This window comes from Podarcis liolepis (assembly GCF_965112155.1).
Source record: "Podarcis liolepis genome assembly, chromosome: 14".
Taxonomy (NCBI): domain Eukaryota; kingdom Metazoa; phylum Chordata; class Lepidosauria; order Squamata; family Lacertidae; genus Podarcis; species Podarcis liolepis.
Window position 1 is genome coordinate 7,622,157 of NC_139569.1, and position 21,808 is coordinate 7,643,964.

At 45.4% G+C, this 21,808-nt stretch overlaps 1 protein-coding gene across 2 annotated transcripts in view; it reads right to left on the bottom strand.

The window, feature by feature from the left end:
• The window catches only part of FLII (FLII actin remodeling protein), a 62,191-nt gene that overhangs the window by 6,924 nt on the left and 33,459 nt on the right, over positions 1–21,808 (bottom strand). For both annotated transcript variants that reach the window (XM_083474163.1, XM_083474164.1), the window contains exons 12-25: positions 20,682–20,815; positions 19,219–19,431; positions 17,167–17,346; positions 15,758–15,840; positions 14,785–14,859; positions 11,870–11,953; positions 9,887–10,058; positions 8,662–8,766; positions 6,278–6,469; positions 5,400–5,588; positions 4,055–4,194; positions 3,329–3,581; positions 2,625–2,779; positions 491–551 (exon numbers count right to left, since the gene is read on the bottom strand). In XM_083474163.1, coding sequence (XP_083330289.1) covers positions 491–551; positions 2,625–2,779; positions 3,329–3,581; positions 4,055–4,194; positions 5,400–5,588; positions 6,278–6,469; positions 8,662–8,766; positions 9,887–10,058; positions 11,870–11,953; positions 14,785–14,859; positions 15,758–15,840; positions 17,167–17,346; positions 19,219–19,431; positions 20,682–20,815 — 2,036 coding nt within the window. The remainder of the gene's footprint in view (positions 1–490; positions 552–2,624; positions 2,780–3,328; positions 3,582–4,054; positions 4,195–5,399; positions 5,589–6,277; positions 6,470–8,661; positions 8,767–9,886; positions 10,059–11,869; positions 11,954–14,784; positions 14,860–15,757; positions 15,841–17,166; positions 17,347–19,218; positions 19,432–20,681; positions 20,816–21,808) is intronic.

Here is a 21,808-nt window from a genome sequence, read left to right on the forward strand (position 1 = left end):
CATTCACAAGAAGCAAGGAAAAGAGGCCCCCAAAATTTCCATTGCACCTTTTAAAAGATGATTAGTGAGTATGTTGCACAATATAGGTTCTGTGACTTGCCAAATGCAAGAAAAGTAAAAAAAAATTCACTTTTTTCAGGCACCTCGTTTTCATGAGTTCATTTTAAAGAACAAGTTGCTAGCCCTTATGAATGCTGGACGTTTATACATTTCCTCAGTGCTCCCCCCCCCCCCGAGGAACGCATACCCCTAAACATTTTGTGAATCGTTTGGCCTCATTGAGGGGCAGTATTTCAATATGAGAGGAAAATGAGAGGACCCCTAAATATATTTTTTAGAAAAAAGCACTGCATTTCCTACAAGAGAGACACAAAACTTTTGATTCCTGAGTATGCTAAAGCTATCCCATATTAGAAAAAGCAGCAGTATAAAATCCTATAAGGAGTTTAATTCCACTTTAAAATGTGAACAAGAGTTGAAAAGAGGTTACCTTCAGGATAAAACAAAACTCGGAGTTGAGAAGGCTGGAGTCTGTGTTGATCTGGATACATCTGGGAAGAAAAGGGGAAGGAAAAAAGGTAATCAATCGCAATCGCCAACACAGAAAAGGTGAAAGTTAACACCTGTCTTTGTGACTATGCCCATTTCTGAGAAGAACAACCAGGAAGTTGGCAAGAATGCTGGAAACCGTCCTCTGAGGAACAAGTGAAGATGCAGAGTACGTTTAGCCTGGTGGGAAGACACACTGTTCAGTGGGCTACAGCATCTGCCTTGCGTGCAAAATGTCCCGGGTTCAAATCCCCAGCACCTCCGGGTTAGGGCTGGGAGAGACGCAGGAGAGCTGCTGCCAGCCAGTGTAGACAACACTAGCTTGGAGGAGACAATACTAGAATGGTCCGACTCTGCATAAAGCAGCTGCGTATGTTGCTCTTTGCAATGACAGCGTCCCTCAGAGAGAGCTGCCTGTGGTACCAACTCAGTTATAGACGATTCTACGTTATAATTTGGTCATGGGTGTAATATAATCTCTAAAGATTCACATTGCAAACTGCTCTGAGTGCTTTGAGTCAGCCGCTGTACATGCTCTGTTCAGACGGGACTAAACCCCAGGGATTCCGCTGGATTGTCATGAGTGTAAACTCTCTTCACAGGGTGGGTGTTTATGTCTCTCTCCACACATACAGGTGAAATTCGAAAAACAGAGTATCGTGGAAAAGTTCATTTATTTCAGTAATTCAACAAAAGGTGAAACTAATATATGAGATAGACTCATGACATGCAAAGCGAGATATGTCAAGCCTTTATTTGTTATAATTGTGATGATTATGGTGTACAGCTGATGAAAACCCCAAATTAACAATCTCAGAAAATTAGAATCTTGAAACTAATCTCGTATATTAGTTTCACCTTTTAAGTTGAATTACTGAAATAAATGAACTTTTCCATGTTATTCTAATTTTTCGAGTTACACCTGTACATGGGGGGAGTTACTGGTTTGTTCTTGTTTCAAATTATGCATTTTGTGCTTTTTATCTCGTATTTTTATGCCGGAGAAGCGTCCTGAGATCTTCGGATGAAGGGTGGCACACAATTGTTATTATTATTATTATTATCGACTAATTTTTTACTCAGGGCAGACGCACTGGAAATGACAAGAGCCAGGTCAGTCATGGCCATTCATTTCAACAGGACTAATGAATTATAACAGCCCAAATAAAGCTAAATGGCCCACAATTCCTAAGGGAGGGCCTTGGTATCCCAGAACGGGCGTTAAAAGCTGGCAAAGCCCCTGGGTCCAGAAAGGAAGAAAAATGACAGATAGATTAAGAGAAAAAGACAATAGCGATTTCAAAAAAGAATGGGAACCATTTATATTATATTTGCAGAAACAAAGAAAGTCAATAGACTTGATGGCAGGATTTAAATAAACATTTGCATTATTAGTATGAGAAAATGTTTAGAAAATAGTGAAATATTCTAGTGTATTTACTTCAGGTTTTTAGGCTTGATGTTATGTTATTAATAACTTTTTCGGTTAAAAGGTAAAGGACCCCTGACGGTTAAGTCCAGTCGTGGCTGACTCTGGGGTTGTGGTGCTCATCTCGCTTTACTGGCCAAGGGATCCGGCGTACAGCTTCCGGGTCATGTGGCCAGCATGACTAAGCCGCTTCTGGCGAACCAGAGGCAGCGCACGGAAACACCGTTTACCTTCCCACCGGAGCAGTACCTATTTATCTACTTGCACTTTGACGTGCTTTCGAACTGCTAGGTTGGCAGGAGCAGGGACCGAGCAACGGGAGCTCTCCCCGTCGCGGGGATTCGAACCGCCAACCTTCCGATCGGCAAGTCCTAGGCTCTGTTGTTTAACCCACAGCGCCACCCGCATCCCTACTTTTTCTGTTAGGAGATAGCAAAGTGAGTGAAAAGAAAAACAAACCAGAAGCGGAAGTTGGGGGAAGCCCTGGAGAGGAGGGAGGGAGGAATATATAATATATGTAAAGAAATTGAGATGTATGTAATGAATGAAAAAGAAAAATGAATAAATAATAATAATAATTTAAAAAATTAGAAAGGAAGACTCCTAAGGCGGGGGCCTGTAGGGGTCAGAGGCAAGAGCCGCTCACCGGGTGCAGAGGGCGCTGCCGTTCGTACGGATGTGGTAGAGGCTGGGTTGAAGCCCATCGTCTCTCGCTTTCCTCTTGCCCTTGTGGATGATGAATTTCCGCTTGAAGTGGGAGAGGAACTTAGGGTTCTCCTGCTGCTGCGTCATCCGCACGACCTGAAACGATGGAAGAAGGAGCAGAGGAGGATGACCGTACGTTTCCGTGTATAAGACGCCCCCTTGTATAAGACGCCCCCAATTTTTGGGGACTTAAGGAAATGGGAGGGAATTGCCCAGAGTTGAGCTTTTTTTAAGGGGCTTGGCTGAAAACCACATGTCAACAATATGCGCTGAACGAGTATAGCCCTCCCCCTTTAACATGATCTGATTTTTTTTTGGGGGGGGGAACCCTCATCTATTACACGGTAAAGTACATTACCACCTATGGCCACGGTTCCTCTTATATTAAGTGGTTGACTCAAATAATCACAGTGCAGAGTGCCTTTGTTCTGGGTTCCAGCCGGCCATGTACCCTCCCTTTTATTTATACTTTTCAAGTTTATACATTTCATTAGTTTCATAATCAATTTAACATTTCTTTATAATGAGTGCAAGCCAGAAGCACATGAGCCGCCGACTCAATACTGCCGTCTCCACAGGGACATAACCGTTCTCCCAGTGGATTTTTTTGGAAATCGACCCTCGGGTACCACCGAAATTGCTCACCTCCAGCTTCCCAGGGAAAAGGTTCTCAAATTTCTTCTGGAGGCTGAAAGTGAATGTTAGCCAGCCCATGTTGGAGGCCTCCCTGCCTTGCCAAAAATAAACAACGCACTGGAAATCTTCCTCGGGCTGCTTCTCCTCTTCTTCCTCCTCCTCCTCCTCTTCCTCCTCCTCTCCCTCGGCAGCCCCTTCGGGTCTCTTCTTCTTCTTCTTCTTCTCCTCCTCTTGCTCCTCGCTCTCCACGGGGACCCAGTACCTTTGAAGGCGCAAAGCACAGTGAATCGCTCAGCGATGGAGGCAGCTTGCTCCCTCCTCCCGAGGAAGCTTCAGTGCGGATCGCAAGCCCCATCTACACTGCAGGGCTCAAAGGCGGAGCCAAGCAGGACCGGCGAGGGGTGTGGCCTAGTGAGAAGGGGTGTGGCCAAGGGGGCGTGGCTTGGGGAGAGCCTTGAGGGCCAGGCTGAGAGGTGTGGAGGGCCCAGGCGGACTCGTGGCCTGGTTCAGTCTAAGTCAGCTCCGTAGGCTTGTTTTCCAGACACAACGGAAACACTCTCATTTGGTCCAAATCCTGCAGTGTTTGGGGTTGGACTAGATGACCTTTGGGGGGCCCCTTCCAACTCTACAAATTCCATGATTCTGCATTGGATCAGACTGGACAGAGAAAAGAAATAAAGAGTGAGGCAATGCCTGAGGAGGTGGGTGGGTGAGCGACAGCAAGGGCCTGCTTACCGGCACAGGAAGACGTAGCAATCCTGGGTGTGGAAATGCCCAAATTCCTCCTCGGGTAGGCGGGCGAACTTCTTGCCTTCCAGGACAAAGCCCTCCATGCCATCCAGGTCTTCGTTCCATTCCTCCATGAGCTGCTCCGCCTGCCCCCCAAGAAAGAAAGAAAGAAAGAAAGAGTTAAGCTGCAGGGGGGCTGACGGCAGAACTAAGAGGAAGACTGAACATAGCAGTGAGGAGGTATCACTTACTGTATTTTTCGCTCCGTAAGACACACTTATTTCCTCCTAAAAAGTAAGGGGATGTGTCTGTGCGTCTTATGGAGTGAATGCCTATGGACAGTGGTGGGATCCCGCTGCATTCATGAGCTGAGGATCTATGGCTCCCCTTCCTTCCCTCCTCCGTGACTCACTTTGAAGCAGCAAAGAGGGAAAGGAGCCGCTTACACGAGAGGAGGCTGCTGGGGTTCCTGCGTCGGGTCCGTTTGGGGGTGTGCTGCCTCCCCGCTCATCGCTCCTTGAGTGCGTACGCTAAAGAAACATACCGCTCCTGTCCCCCTCACTCTGATATACAGGTAGTTTATTACTAAAATAGTTTAGTACAACATTTGATTCAGAGTATTTCCCCCCGTTTTCCTTTTTTTAAAAACTGTCTTATGGGCAGATGTGTCTTATGGAGCGAAAAATACAGTTAATAATAATAGACCCCCCCCTTCATCTGAAGATCTCAGTGTGGTTCACAGCATAAAAATACTGTGGGAAAGCAGTCTCCCGGACTGCTGATATATTTCTCTGCTGTAAATAAACGCTTCTTAGATTAGAAAGAAGCTGTGTACGTAGTGTTTTTCTGCATGGGTGAGATTCCTCAACACGGGCTACTCCGCTGATCGCTATACTCTGCTAGACGCCGGGAGAAGCACTGAGTTGCAGCGGAGGTGTGCCGGACGTTAAATCTCACAAATACAAGATGAAAACCCAAAATTCCTAATAACCATAACCTCCCCTCTCCAAAATGGGGGGAAAGCTTTGAGACCCACAGACAGGGCTGAACGATGGGGCTGGAGATGCTCCTTCAGGTACACAGGACTGAGGCCTTTTAGGGCTTCCAAGGTCTGCACCAACGCTTTGAATTTCACAGACCTCCGGGGGGGTGTAGGGGCTCACTGGCGGAGCCTTAAAATTACAGAATTCCGCGTAGGAATTTTCTCCTTGGTTTGACCGCAAAGAGTTTGGGGTCGGACGACGACTGGGGCAGGAAGCAGTAGGGCAGATTTTAGACCGCCTCCGCTTCACGTGAGGTGACTCTGCAGAGGAGAATCTCGGCCCAGCCACCCGCTCCGTCTGAGACCTACCTCGCTTAGTGGCATGGGGGGCTGGCGCGGCAGGAAGAGGGCTGTCAGGTCAGCCTTCATCTGGTCCTTCTTCTCGGAGTCTTTCTGCACTTTTCCTGAAAGGCCGTCTGCCTGCTTGACTGACTCTGCGTTGCGGGTGTAATCCACCTTCAGCACGTCATCCCAGTTCTTGAATTTGGACTTGAAGACCTGGGGGGGGGGCAAAAAAGGACAGACATCACCAAAGAATTGATGCTTTTGAATTCTGGTGCTGGAGGAGACTCTTGAGAGTCCCATGGACTGCAAGAAGATCCAACCTCTCCATTCCGAAGGAAATCAGCCCTGAGTGCTCACTGGAAGGACAGATCCTGAAGCTGAGGCTCCAGTACTTTGGCCACCTCATGAGAAGAGAAGACTCCCTGGAAAAGACCCTAATGTTGGGAAAGATGGAGGGCACAAGGAGAAGGGGACGACAGAGGACGAGATGGTGGGACAGTGTTCTGGAAGCTACCAGCATGAGTCTGACCAAACTGCGGGAGGCAGTGGAGGACAGGAGTGCCTGGCGTGCTCTGGTCCATGGGGTCACAAAGAGTCGGACACGACTAAACGACCAAACAACAACAACAAATGTGGGTTTTTAAAAAATGACTACACTGGTACCTCAGGTTACAGATGCCTCGGGTTACGCGTTTTCAGGTTATGGACACACCAAAACCCAGAAGTACCGGAACGGGCTACTTCCGGGTTTCAGCAATTGCGCTTTGCGCATGTGCAGAAGCGCTGAGTCGAGTCACGCGCGTACACAGATGCGGCGCTGCGGGTTGCGAACGTGCCTCCCGCACGGATCACGTTCGCAACCCGAGGTTCCACTGTAAATAAATACCTGTCCACCCACCTACCTGGCACTCAGTGCCCTCCAGGTTGCGGGTCACCATGGCGTGTTTGGGGCGATGCAACATGCTGCAGAGCTCCTGGCCCAACTTGAGGGCAGCGGCGCGCACCAGGCGAGGAGACTTCCGGCCAATCCAGATGAAAACATCAGACCAGCAGTCCAGGATGTAGACCGACTTGGTGTCCAGAAGACTTTGAAGCTGAGGCAGGGGAGACAAGAAGGAAGGGTTTCAATTCACCCTGCTCTGCTGCCAAGATCCGTTTCGGCAGCTCCTCAAGGCCTGGTGCCAGAGTTGCCCAAAGGGCCCGTCGGAACAGCAGTCATTTGGAAATGTGCTGCCCCCATTTCAAAGCAGCTGTGTAAGCTCAGGGCCTTCTCAGTAGTGGTGCCCGCCCTAATAATTGCCCTCCCTTATGTCTAAGACATAAGTAACTATGGCTGAATCAACACAGATACAAAAAACGGTGTGAAAACCGTTTTTTTAAATAAAGTTGTAAAATATACATGGAATTTGCCATTAGCTCATCAGCACCATCTAGTGCCACATTTGTGTAATGCACTTAGGTAAAGGTAAAGGACCCCTGACAGTTAAGTCCAGTCACAGACGACTCTGGGGTTGCGGCGCTCATCTCGCTTTATAGGCCGAGGGAGCCAGCGTTTGTCTGCAGACAGTTTTTCCGGGTCATGTGGCCAGCATGACTAAGCCACTTCTGGCAAAACCAGAGCAGCGCACGGAAACACCGTTTACCTTCCTACCGGAATGGTACCTGTTTATCTACTTGCTTTTGAACTGCTAGGTTGGCAGGAGCTGGGACTGAGCAACGGGAGCTCACCCCACTGCGGGGATTCGAACTGCCAACCTTCTGATCGGCAAGCCCTAGGCTCAGTGGTTTAGACCACAGCACCACCCACGTCCCTGTATAATGCACTTAAAACACACTTAAATATATACAAACATAATAAAACATCAAACATTAAAAACTTCTCAATACGGGCTGCCTGCAGATATTGTCTTAATGTCAGATTGTTGTTTATTTCCTTGACATCTGAACGGAGGGTGTTCCACAGGGCGGGTGCCACTACCGAAAAGGCCCTGTGCCTGGTTCCCTGTAACCTCACTTCTCGCAGTGAGGGAACGACCAGAAAGCCCTTGGAGCTGGACCTCAGTGTCCGGGCTGAACGATGGGGGTGGAGACGCTCCTTCAGGTATACAGGACTGAGGCTGTGTAGTGGTTAGAGTGTTGGACTAGGACCTGGGAGACCAGGGTTCAAATCCTGACTCGGCCATGAAGCTCCCTGGGTGACCTTGGGAGCCAGTCACTGCTTCTCAGCCTAATCTATCTCACAGGGTTGCTGTGGGGATTAAAGGAGATGGGGGAGAACTGTGAAGCTGCTTGGGGGGGAAATGGTGGGATAGAAATGAAATAAATAAATAAAAATAAATAGGTCCCCTGATGCAGCTGTGTTCCTGGGAGAGAGTAGAGCTTCCCGCTCTGTTTCCCCATCCCATTCCTGCATTCTAGCAGGGTTGGATCCCATCCAATTCTACAACACTCTCTCTCTCTCTCTCTCTCTCTCTCCCCCCCGTATTTTTTGCTCCATAAAACACATTTTTCTTCCTAAAAAGTAAGGGGAAATGTCTGTGCGTCTTATGGAGTGAATGCATGGTCCCTGGAGCCGAATTGCCCAGGGGCAAAAAGCAGATCATGCTTTTTTAAAAAAAGAAAGAAAGAGGGAAGTGGGTGTTGAAACAAAGCCGCTGATTGGCAAGCGATCGGGAGGGAGATAAGGGATGCTAGCAACAGAGGAGGCTGCCTGGGAGTGGGGAGGTAAAGACAGCAAATAAAGAGAGAAATTAGAAGAAAAACAGGAGCAAAAAACTGCTCCAGCTAAGGAAAAGACACTAAGGCAAACAAGAGGGAAGGGAGTGTTGAAAGGAAGCAGCTGATCGGCAAGGGACTGGGAGGGAGATAAGGGAGGCTAGCGATAAAGGAGGCTGCCTAGGAGGGGGGAGGTAAAAGCCCATGGAGCCTCAGGATTTTTGCATTGGGTCACCCCAAATTCAACATCAGATCACATAGCATGTCCATGGCTACAGCCTGCACCAAAAAAACACGTGCATCCACTGTTTCGTGGGTGCAAAATGGTGCAAAAACATGGTTACAAAGCACAGCTCCACATGGCTCCTCAGGATTTTTGCATTGGGCTACCCCAAACTCACCGTCAAATTACGTCTGTGGCCACAGCATGAACCACCAAAATCATACATCCACTGTTTCATTCAGAATATTTGTTTGTTTGTTTTCCTCCACTAAAAACTAGGTGCTTCTTATTGTCAGGTGTGTCTTATGGAGCGAAAAATACGGCATATATAAACACAGAGTGGCGTACCAGTCTCATTTCTGGCAGCAGATCCACTTTTGGCCTCTTCTTGTGTTCCACAGAAAGCTTGTAGTTGATCTGGGGCAGCTCCAGGTAACCCAAACCTAAACCGACCTGTGGGAGAACAGGAGAAGGAAGGAGAAAAGGGAAAATGGGTGTTAGCAGGGAGAAGGGAGCAATCAAAAGCCCACCTGGCAAGCCTTTTCCTGTTCCGGGGTCTCTTCTGCCCCATACTTTTAAAGCAGCGTCATACCGCTTTATATAGCCCAGGCTTCCCGCAAAGGATCCTGGGAACTGTAGTTTGTTATGGGTGTTGAGAGCTGTTATAAGTGTTTGGGTGTGACCAGCCTAGAATTGATTTAAATCACTAGTCAGTAAGACTTTATTTAAATCATTTTTTCTTTACAGAAAGACTCATTCTTGCTGGTATAATCTTAATATTTACAACCACATGAAGGCTTCATTTCTGGAATAGTAAATTTTCAGAGTAGTTTTTACAGTCATATCAAAAATTACTGATTTGGTTATACAGTGGTACCTCAGGATGCGAATGGGATCTGTTCCGGAGCCCTGTTCGCATCCTGAACAGAGCATAAGACGCAACGGTGCGTCTGTGGGTCGCGTTTTGCCCCTTCTGCGCATGACATCATTTTGAGCGTCTGCGCATGCACGAGCGGCGAAACCCGGAAGTAATGCGCTCCGTTACTTCTGGGTTGCCGTGGAGCGCAACCCAAAAGCGCTCAACCTGAAGCACATTCAACCCGAGGTATGACTGTACTATTAGAAATACAGAGACAGATAACTATGAAATTATTGTCAGGTTTTTAATAAGTTAACTGTTTATATTTGGACAGCTTTTCTGCTGTATTTTACTGGAAGGAGAAAAATAATCATTTAAGCGTTTTATTTAACTAAAACAATAACATTGTAGCGTATGTATCCATGTTTGCTAACTGATGCGGTTAAACAATTAAAAATAAAAAACTGAGACTGAGCTTTAGCACACGTGAAAAACTGAAAAAAAAAATCTTTATTTCCTGATGAATAGCCTTTGGAGTCTGGACCATAATGTAACTTAAATAGAAAACTATATTTACAAAGATTTTTCCTCCAAAAGCATTTTATTTTAAAAATCTAAATGAAAAATAAAATCCAATTTAAATAAAACAAAAATCCGAAAAAAATCATTGATTTTTATCCACCCTGGGTGTGACAGGTGTCTGCACCAACTCACCTTGTAGAGTTTAGGTCTGGGAGGTTTGAAGTCATCTGGGACGTTGGGCTTGATCTCATCCGGCTGCCCCCCCAGGACCTCCCAAAACTCGGGCGCCTCCTGCGTCTGACTGACGGTCAGGATCTCTGCCTTCCCCTTCCTCTCGTTCTTATTGATCTTCTCTGCGAAAAGCCTAAGAGGGGGGAGAAGAACGGACCGGAAGACTGATTCAGGGAAAGACAAAAAGGAGCTGAGAGGAACAGATTTGCATTGTAACAAGGGTTCAGCTCCAATTAGTGTTCGGTTTTTCATTTACTTAATACATTTCCACCCCTTCCCTCCCGAAAGAGTCCAGGGTGTCGAACGGCGAAGCAGCAAAACAATACATCTGAACCACCAAATGCTTCAAAACACCTGGAATCAGAATTTAAAAACAGATGCTTAGCCGCACAGGTAATAATAACCTCAAGGTGGCCAGGATAGAAAAATGGCAAATAACCAGTTTCCAGGAAGCACAATTCATGGCAAGCAAATCAGGAGTGAAAATCCATGTATTATTTGTCTATGGAGCCCTTAAACAGCTTGGGGGCAGTTTGCATGCGAGATGACATTAACCCTTGACATGCCCACTTGACCGCTGGCACGGTTGCAGCTGCTGCATAATATCTATTTGTATGAAATCAATCTTATATGCGCTCTTTGTGGGGCTACCTTTGAAGGTGACCTGGAAACTGCAACTAATCCAGAATGCGGCAGCTAGACTGGTGACTGGGAGCGGCCGCCAAGACCACATAATACCGGTTTTGAAAGACCTACATTGGCTCCCAGTACGTTTCCAAGCACAATTCAAAGTGTTGGTGCTGACCTTGAAAGCCCTAAATGGCCTCAGCGCAGTATACCTGAAGGAGCGTCTCCACCTCCATTGTTCAGCTCGGACACTGAGGTCCAGCTTCAAGGGCCTTCTGGCGGTTCCCTCACTGCGAGAAGTTACAGGGAACCAGGCAGAGGGCCTTCTTGGTAGTGGCACCTGCCCTGTGGAATGCCCTCCCATCAGATGTCAAGGAAATAAACAACTCTGACTTTTAGAAGACATCGGAAGGCAGCCCTGTTTAGGAAAGTTTTTAATGTTTCATGTTTTGTCGTATTTTTAATATTCTCTTGGAAGCTGCCCAGAGTGGCTGGGGAAACCCATCCAGATGGGTGGTGTATAAGTAATAAATTTATTTTTTATTTTTATTACAGTGTGGCAGCATCTACACTTTGGAACTCCCCGCCTATTGATATCCAGCAGGCATCTTCACTGTACACATTTTGGCACCTGCTAAAAACCCCTTTTTAAAGGCAAGTCTAGCCAGATGTCTGGAATGCTGGTATGTGTTTTAATTTGTTTTTAGTTTACTGCTGGTTTTAATTTCTTGAATGTTTTAAAGTGTTGTTACTCATTTTGATTGATATTTGCAAACTGCCTCGAGGGTTTTTGTCGCTACGAAGAAACGGTGCACAAATTTTAGGAAATAAAGTGTAAATGAAATAAACAAAAAATGATAATGGCACCGGCAGTTCAAATAAAGTTTACCACAGACACTAAGAGAGTTTGTGTACTGGTCCAGTAAACGCTTCCGCTGCGCCATCAGCAACGGCTCTCTTTGCAGAGCATTAATTAAGTCCAGTGCAGAGATTCTTGTTGCAGTACAAGCTTCAGAGTCTCAGCAGCAAAGAAATAACGACACAGGGAAGCCTGTCTTTCCAAAGACAGGTTTATTGCAGAAAGATAACAGAAACACCTCCGGAGCTTTCGGACATTTTTGCTTCACGCCCCACAGGCAGAGAAAACAAACACTCTTTATATACTGAGCAACTTAACAACTTAACGAGCTTGACTACTTAAAGTTACATGACATTGCTAACTTGCCAGCGTCTTAGGTTTCACACCCTAACAGACACCACCCAAAGGCCCAAAGCTACTGACATCAACCACAACCCTCTCCTTGCTTGGGGAGTTACCTGGCTTTGGTGGTGCCACTCAGAGTGGCCTGGCTCCCCCTCCAGATGTAGATCTCGAGGCCGTGGTCCAACAGGAAGACGAACCTTGAAAAAAAAGTCCCAGGAAAGAGGCAAGTTGGAGATAAAGAAAGAAAAAGACCCTCAAGACAAGGTCAGAGTCTTTTGACACGCAACAGCGGCTGCAAGAGTACTCGTGGCCAAAAATTGAAGAGCAAGGAAACTCCCTCAATGTCAGAGTGGCAAATCAAATTTTGCGAATATATTGAACTAGCCAAGATGACAGCATCAATTAGAGTGCAATCAAAGCAATAATTAAGAAAGGAATGGAAGCGTGTTGAAGAATATATTGTAAAATATTACTTCAGTGGAAATCTTTGGATAAGTACTGAGTGAGTTCATTAATGCAATGATTCTGGAAGAGAGGACTGATTAATGTGATGAATAAATGCGAAGACAATGATAGAGTTTTAACGTAGCGAGAAGGACGTCTTCACGTGGGTGAGGAAAGTCACATGGGTATTTGGGTAAATGGTGAATAGGGTATAGGGCTAGATGTGGGGAATCCATATATTTAATATAACATATGTTATGTACAGTGCTGAAATTGTACGGTAACTAACGTGTAATATGAATTTAATAAATAAATAAAGGATTAACAAAGAAAAAGACGGAAGGGGGCCTTTCCCCCAAATAGCTAGAAGCTGCTGCAGACCTCACTCAAAATCAGTGATGGGGCTTTCCTCTAACCCCCCAGGTTTTATGGAACTACAACTCCCAGAATCCTCCAAGCCAGTGGTTCCCAACCTTTTTTTGGCCATGCCCCCCCTAATCATCTCTAAAATCCTGATGCCTCCCTGCCTCCAATGACATATAATTCTTACTATTCAAAAAGTGAACTCCTATTCACGTGGAGGAAGCCTAAAAGGCCATTCACTGTTAATAACTCATTCTCGAATTGCCCCCCATTAAAAATCAAATCGCCCCCCTGTGGGGGGGGGGGAGTGCCCCACGTTGGGAACCTTGGCTCCAACCCTTAAAGAGTTTAAGAAAAAAGGCTTCTTATAAATCATATCCCACCCCCCACTGCAGGATTTCAGAACACATTCCTTCCAGGAAATAAAATGAAACAGTTATCAATTAGTGCAGGAGGCACTACATACGTCATGTATCGTTAGCATCTGTCTGTCTCAAGAGACAATGGAGTCTGCCTCTGGGGGTGAAGTCAAATCACTGCATTAGCAGCATCAAAGTGACCTCCCTGGGGCGCAAACAGTGCCAGATTTATGTATCAGCTAAACAAGCTATAGCTCAGGGCCCCACTCTCTTGGGGGAACCAAAAAAATTTAAAGGGAAAAAACAACTGGATGTAATTTCCAAAATATAAGATAAAAAGCAAATAAAATAAAACCTACAAACAGCAAGAGTGTTTTGTGTTGTGTAGGCTCCTATTTGTTATGTGCAAATGGCTTTAGATACCTATATAAATTACAATACAGCATATATTTAACACAAAAAACAGCGACAATTCGTTGCTGACAAAGGACGGCTGGACATAGAAAGGGCCCCATTAGCTTCAGTAGCTTAGGGTCTAAATCTGGCCCTGAGCGCAAGCCTGGCCAGTGTGCATGAAGGTCCTGGGCTGCCCAGACGACAAGACCCCCCTCTCGGCCTCACTGATGGGGTCCAAAGGAAAGCAGAGCAAAATGTTTGGCACCAGCTTGGCTGCAGGACTTGCCGGAAGGAGGCGAACAAGACGCCATCCAACTGTCTTAGGGACTCCAGATTCATCTAGGGTTTATTCCCGAGTCTTTTCTTCTCCCGAAGATATCCCACAAGGCAGTGGGAGTTCAGGATCAGAGTTTTCCTTCTCCCAGGTGGGTGAGCCCCATCAGCCCCTCACTTCCCTCTACAGCACATGAAGAAACTGCCTTCTTGGCCATTGGACCCCCTCTTGATCTCATCTGCTCAATCCACCAGCGTCTATCTTCACATGCAGAGGAAGTCTCTAACTCACTGAGAGTTTGAGACCCATCGGCTACCCTCACCTGGCTTAGCCGGCTAGTCCAGTGGCGTAGCGTGGGGGGTGCAGGGGGGGGGGCGGCCGCCCCGGGCGCAACATCTGGGGGTTAGGGTTAGGGGGCGCAAATCCACGGGTTAGGGGGCGCAAATCCACGGGTTAGGGGGCGCAAATCCATGGGTTAGGGGGCGCAAATTACTTGCCTTGCCCCGGGTGCTGACAACCCACGCTACGCCACTGGGCTAGTCGAAGCCATTCCCAGGGTGTGGCTGCTGTCACATGCTGACAGCTTCTAGGAGCCACAGGTGGGAACTGAAAATCATCTCACACTTTCCATATTTCTGATGCTGCTGTTGAGAGATGCCCTTCCACATTATCACCCACATTATCACAAGATGTGGACGAAATAAAGTCTTCCCGGGTGGCGTAAAAGGTCTGTGGTCCTCCTTTGCCTTGCAGGAGCCGGCTATATTGTGCCATTTCCCCATCTGAGAGTGCAACAGTCCTAACATCCCTAAGCCAAGCAGGGATTGTCTAAATTTTCCATCTCTGAACTCCAGATTGCTGCGCGACAATCAATAAAGAACAAAAAAATTCCTTGCATTTAATATTATGGTTTACTCCCTCAAATATGGATAGCAAACACTAATGCAGAGTTAAAGTTCTCTCATTCTTTAAAAGAAATTATTAGTGGACCTTAGAAAATAATTCCTTAGCTCAATCCAAGGATGCCTTTGCAAGTACAACTCCACCAATGTAATGAATTGATTGAGGACTTCCTATGAGGCAGATGACCTAGAATGTCAACTCAGCTATAATATTTTAGGGATTCGTTTCCCCCAAAATTGCTGATTTTAGAGGATCCCTTTTCCAAAAGAGAATCACCCTAAATATTTACCGAGGGTCCAGTGATGCTGCCTTCAGAGGTACCGGTTCCAACTTTATGTTCTTCTTTCCATAAACGCGGTAAAGCCTACATTGAAATCGGGGGGCGAAAATGTTAGATGACAGGGGGAAACTTAAATCCACCAATGGGTCTGTTGGCCAAAGGTCTTGGAAGTTTTGCAATTCATAAAGATTTCCCCTACTTCCTTAAAATAAGAGAACATTCAAAACGGCCAGCACGGAAGAGGAAATGGATTGACACTAGATAAAGAGAGGCTGTACCAGGACTAAAAAACTTGGCGGTTTGGAGCCCTCTGTCATATAATTTTTACACTAGAAATATCTAGGCAGAGAAGACTGGTTTATCAGGGCACAGCCCCACCAAGGGGAATTGCAAGCTAAACAGTTTCCCCCAAATTCAAAACAATCTCAAAGTCACAAATCTTTCCTGCACCCCACATTATTTATTATCCTGCTGTCAGAACTTGAGACATTCCTGCCAATCTCCTGTTCTCTGGCCAAATCAGTTTTTTGTACTGCTGAATCAACCCCAATCCAAAATTACTGCTATGGCCCAATGTTCCCTTCCATCTGCCTCTAGGCAGAATAATCAAATGAAAAATTAGAAATTTACTGGTGTTAGTCCCCTGCAATTAAGAAACAGAGGGGAACAAGGAGAACAGCCAGAAGTCATAAGTAGGAGCATCTTCCAAAAAAATAAATAAATCTGGATCCCCTAAATTACAAGTGAGTCTTTGGAGAGGCAGCCGATTGAGGCCCATTCAGAAGGGACAACCTTTGACCTGAAAGTTGCACCAGTAATCCCAAATGCTCTGGGGCTAGCAGAAAAAGAAAAGGACTCTGTATGGGCTCAGAAGCACCCTTTCTTCACACAAAAGCAAAATAAGATTTGGGTGTTGTGCCTTGAATAGAAATTTTTAAAAAAGAAGAAGTATCAAAAGGGGACCATTATCATCATTTCTTACCTGGTGACATAGTGTGTGTCTTCCACTGTATAAAAGCCACTGGCTGTCCCACCTTCAATGTAGGAGATCTCGTGATCAAAGACCTGCCAACAGCCACAAAAGTTATTTTTTTTAACATTTGGATGAGATACCAAAAGAAGATGAAAAACTATTTCTGTATGAGACAATGGTGGCCAGAGTTTTGATAGCTCAAGGATGGAAACATCAAGATCTGCTGACTATTGAGGAATTACACAAAACAAATGAAACACCGTGAAAATCCTTGAAACGAGAAGTAATCGATTAGAAATATTATAGAAATAAACTAAATAATAAAAATCAAAAAGTTTAAGGGAAAAATTAGAAAAACCTAGAACTGAACAAAGCCTTAACGGGGTGCCGGCTACAAACGTCGTTTCACTGCACCGTTCAGTTTCCTCAGAAGGAAATAGAGAAATCATAAACCTTAAATGACCAAATTCAAAGAAAGGGGATAAAACTCCCAAAAATTCTGAAGTATTATAATCCTAGCTCCACCTGGGTGAAGCAAAGCGCAGTAATAAAGGATTGAGGACTCAAAGGTACAGTTTCTAAAACTGAGTTTACAAAAAAGGTTTGAAAACCTAAATGGCAAATTTTAGACACAGCCCAACTTGAAGAAAGCCAAGCACAGTAATAAAGAGTTGAGGACTCAGCTGTGAATTTTTTGTATTGAGAATGGCAAACAAAGATGGTAGAGTACGCAGAATTAGCCAGGCTGACGGGACAAATTCGTGAGCGGGATGACCAGACGTTCCAAAAAGAATTTATAACTTACCTTGAGAAACACTGATAACATATAAGAACACTGGCAGGCTTGAGATAAACCTTAAAACTTATAATTGTTGGAGCATTCTATATGAGATTATAGAAAGAACTGTGTATAGATATGAACAGTATGCTGATATAAATCAATGTGTAAATATTATAGTGTGGAAACAAGAAAACCAGAAGAGGGGTAGAGGGAAGTGCTCATTCTGAGAGTTTTAGGCTACTAATATTGTAAGAATGCATAAACATGCCGTATTTTTCGCTCTATAAGACGCACCAGACCACAAGATGCACCTAGTTTTTGGAGGAGGAAAACAAGAAAAAAAATATTCTGAATCCCAGAAGCCAGAACAGCAAGAGGGATCTCTGCGCAGTGAAAGCAGCGATCCCTCTCGCTGTTCTGGCTTCTGGGATAGCTGCGCAGTCTGCATTCGCTCCATAAGACTCACACACATTTCCCTTTACTTTTTAGGAGGGAAAAAGTGAGTCTTATAGAGCAAAAAATACGGTATATGAAAATCAATAAAAACAATTGCCCCAATTTTTTTTTTTTAAAAAAAGAACAGCTGAAAGGGGAAAGATAGATATAGCCAGCAACTTGCAGAGAGGAAGGAGCTTACCTGGCTGAACTCGTCGCTCTCGTCTCCCATCTCCTCCCGGATGCTGCGGCATTCGGCGCCCAGATAGTTGCGCAGGTTGACCGCATGGATGGCAGAGCAGGCTTTCTTGTCAAGCGTGGCTTCCTGGCCAATCCAGTAGTAGATCTCCCAGTTCAATGAGCCGTTATCGTCTAGGAAAGTCTGGGGAGAAGCAATGTTTGCAGCTGGACCAACGGGCAAGCTTGAAAAGGAACCCTCCCTGCCCTCAAGGTCGCTTTGGGTTAGGGACCTGCGTATGGTGGAATCAAACCAGGCACAGTTCAACTTTTGTCTACTCCTGTGGCAAGGGCAGGGCATCCATGGACCTCCAGATGTTGTCAGACTCAAACTCCCACCAGCCCCAGCCAGCAAGACCAAAGGTATGGGATTATGGGAGCTGTATGTTTCCGAGCACAATTCAAAGTGTTGGTGCTGACCTCGGCCCAGTATACCTGAAGGAGCGTCTCCACCTCCATCGTTCAACCTGGACCCTGAAGTCCAGCTCCGAGGGCCTTCTGGCGGTTCCATCACTGTGAGAAGTGAGCTTACAGGGAACCAGGCAGAGGGTCTTCTCGGTGGTGGCGCCTGCCCTGTGGAACGCCCTCCCATCAGATGTCAAGGAAATAAACAACTATCTGACTTTTAGAAGACATCTGAAGGCAGCCCTGTTCAGGGAAGTTTTTAATGACTGATGTTTTAACATATTTTTAATCTTTGGTTGGAAGCCGCCCAGAGCGGCTGGGGAAACCCAGCCAGATCGGTGGGGGTAGAAATAACAAATTGTTATATATTATTATTATTATGTAGTCCTGACAACATCTGAAAGGTCACAGGTTCCTTATCCTTGGGAGATCATGGCCACCTTCACAATACACGCTTAAAACACTAGAATGCCACTTTAAACAGCCATTGCTTCCCCCAGTGAATTCTGGGAGCTGTAGTTAAGTGTGCTGAGAGTCGTTAAGAGACTCCTATTATGAGGGCACCCCCTAACAACTCTCAGCCCCCTTAGCAAACTACAGTTCCCAGAATTCTTTAGGGGAACCTGTGACAGTTTAAGGCTCAGGACTGCAATACCTCAAGGTCCGCCTCTTTCCCATATGAACGGACCTGGACCCTGCAATCATCTTCCGAGGACCTTCTGAGGACTGGAGGGCAGCAACATGAGAAAAGGGCCTTTTCTGTGGTGGCTCCTTGTTTGTGGAACGCTCTTCCCCGGGAGAGTTCGGCTGGCCCCTTTGTTACTTATCTTGAGGTGCCATGCAAAAATATTCTTCTTCTCCCACACTAATTAAACAATCTCTAGCCTTTTAAACTCTGTTGGGGTGTTATTGTTTATTACTTTGTTAAACATTTTTGTGTTTTCATATTGCAAACCGCCCCGTGATCTTTGGATGGAGGGCAGCACAGAAATCTAGTAATAATAATAGTAATAATAATAGTGACGAAAGAAGAATGGCAATACGCTGAAATGGCGAAGTTGACTGGAAGAATCAGAGATAAGGACAACAGAGACTTTAAAAAAGAATGGGAATTGTTTATGATGTATTTACAGAAACATTGTAAAGAAGTCGACTCACTAGCAGGGTATGAGTAAACACTTACAATTAAGAAAATGAGTATAAGCGGTTAAAAGGTAATAACTGGGCAAATAACAAAATGTAAGATGTAATTTGGATATTTGGTATGCTATAAAGATAAGAAGAATATAACAATATTTAATTATAAAATTATAAAATTAAGGTAGAGCAAAATAGGAGAAGCAAATATTTAAAGAATCAGAAGAGGAAGTTGGGGGAAGTCAGGGGAGGGCGGTGGGGAGACTGGGGTTTATATATTCCTTTTGTGATAATGTTTTTTGTGTTAAATATAAAATTGCAAAAATAAAATAAAATAAAATAATAATAATAGTAAGGTGGCATCCTAGTGCATCCTAGTTTGGTGTGAGTGAGGCCCATGAAGCGACGGACAAGCAAGTCTCCCACCTCGCAGGGGTGGTTGTGAGGATAAAAACAAGATGTCTGCCCCCCTCACCTTCAGGACAATGTAGCAGTCGGCCTCGTAGAACTTCCCGTGAAAGGTCTCGTCCACCATTGTGGGCACAAAGTTCTCAATCTGCCAGACGGTGACGCCAGGGAGCTGTCCCACGTCCTCCGTAAAGAACTCAGAGTAGTTGAGCTGAGGCTTCTCCAAACTCTGATCCCAGCGGCGGGTTTTCAGGTCCGTGTACTTTGGGTCTCCGTTCTCCTAGCGCGGAAAGAAAAGGGAGGGAGGGAGTTAGTAAAGGATCCTAACGGCAATAAGAACAAAGAATAAGGGATCCTGGTAGCGGAAAAGGAAGGGAACCTAGAGTGCATTCAGACATGGGGATGATTGCATTGCATTTTCCTGATTATAACGCTACTGCGTCTTTAACCGGATTCTAACATTCCTTTGACAATGCAATACCTGTTGCTTTCTGGGATGGTGGCTTTTTATATATTGCCGTCCCATGCTGAACTTGTTTTTTAAAAAAATAGTTTTTATTAAGATTTTACATTCTTAAACATCAAACTATCATAACATACAGTGGTACCTCGGGTTAAGTACTTAATTCATTCCGGAAGTCCGTTCTTAACCTGAAACTGTTCTTAACCTGAAGCACCACTTTAGCTAATGGGGCCTCCTGCTGCCGCCGCACCGCCGGAGCATGATTTCTGTTCTCATCCTGAAGCAAAGTTCTTAACCTGAAGCACTATTTCTGGGTTAGCGGAGTCTGTAACCTGAAGCGTATGTAACCTGAGGTACCACTGTAACAAAAATACCATCCCCCAATTTCCCCCTCCTCTCCACGACTTCCCTCAGTTTCTTCTTCTGTTTTTTTTGCGTATTATCTCCTATTCTTTGATTATTATTTTTAAAAGGTATAATTCTTCTCTTTTCATTGTAACATCGACATTCTATTTCCTACATTTGTTTTGTTAATTGCAAGTGTTTAATCCAGGCATTGGCAAACTCGGCCCTCCAGATGTTTTGGGACTACAACTCCCATCATCCCTAGCTAGCAGGACCAGTGGTCAGGGATGATGGGAATTGTAGTCTCAAATCATCTGGAGGGCCGAGTTTGCCTAAGCTTGGTTTAATCAAACCCTGCAAGTGAGTCCATTTCTTTATATTGATTCTGTAAATATGACATGAATGGTTCCCCAGTCTTTCTTAAAATCTGTATTGTCCTTATCTTCCCATGCTGAACTTTAAACGGCCACCACAGCCTTTTGTGGAAGTGAGTTCCCCAGATTAACCCAGAAATTCTTTATTTTATCTGTTCCGAATTTCCCAACGTTCAGCTTCACTGGACGCCCAAAACTTCTTGCGTTAAGAGAGAGAGGAAGAAAATATTTCCTTCCTCCACGCCATGCAGAGTTTTATAAACGCCTCTTCCTTGCCTTTTCTCTAAGCTAAAGAGTTCCAAGTGCTGCAACCTTGGAGTCACCCTCCATCGCTGAGTGTGTTCCTACCTCCATCTTCTTGTTCTTCTCTTGCGCCACGTCCGACATCCCCTTCAGCACCTGCTTTGCCTGATCATCCTGCGATGAGTCTTTGCGTCTCCGCAGGCGCATCTTTCGTGCCATGGGGTCCTTTGGGCTGCTCCCTAGGAATAGAAAGGGGTGGGGAGAAAAAAATAATTTTAGGGGATGGAAGATAGCTTTGAAGCTCCCACAAGTATCGCTTATACGTGCAGTTTCTGCTCTCCGAACACAATGTGTTCTCAGGAGATGGTTTATCAGGTGAGCGCTCACAAAACAAGTCAATGATTCCCACTAATTCCTATGGGGAAATGTCTAATGCGTTCCTGATCACAGAATTTTGGCCACAAAATGGTGAAAAAAACCCAGGGAGAATTCTCTGAAACACTGCAGAAGGCAAACAAGGAAGGGAAAAGATGCTCTCTTCTTCATTCAGTCTGTCCCCTTTTCTCCCCTTTCCTGCTCCCCCCCCCATGGTTTCCAGTGGACCAACATGACACAAAAAAGTAAAGATTGTTTAAGGCTGCTTATTTCTCTACAGTACTCACACACAGGTCTGGCTATTTGGATCTCTGAATCTGAGGAGCGTATAAGTGAGGTCTGGGTACTGATCTCTCGTGTTTGGATAAGTGAATTTTTGAATAACAAGTGTTTGGATAGTGCACGTGTGGATAGATATTCAACTCTCAACTTACACAGGGGTTATAACCCGGGATAGTGCATAGAGCCAAAATCGTGTATAGTCAAAACACACATTCTCTGCACCTCTGAACACTCTCCCAGGTGAGTGCAATAGTGGGTGGGAGGGATTACTGACTCCCCACACCCATGGATGCCCCCCCCTTTAAAGTTCAGCACTTTTTTCTGACAAGCACGTAAAGCCGAATTTGCACAACTTGAATGTGCCTAAATTGTGAGTTGGAAACAAGAAGAAATTCCGACGAAAGAAGAATGGCAGACGAAATTAATGGACTATGCAGAATTGGACAAAATGACAGGAAGGATTTGAAACCTGCGGGACCAGAGATTTATAGAAGATTGGAAGAAGTGTATGAATTATTTTGTAGGAGGTGAGGACAGGTGACCCCACCTAGGCCCGAAGTCACCCCCCCAAAGCA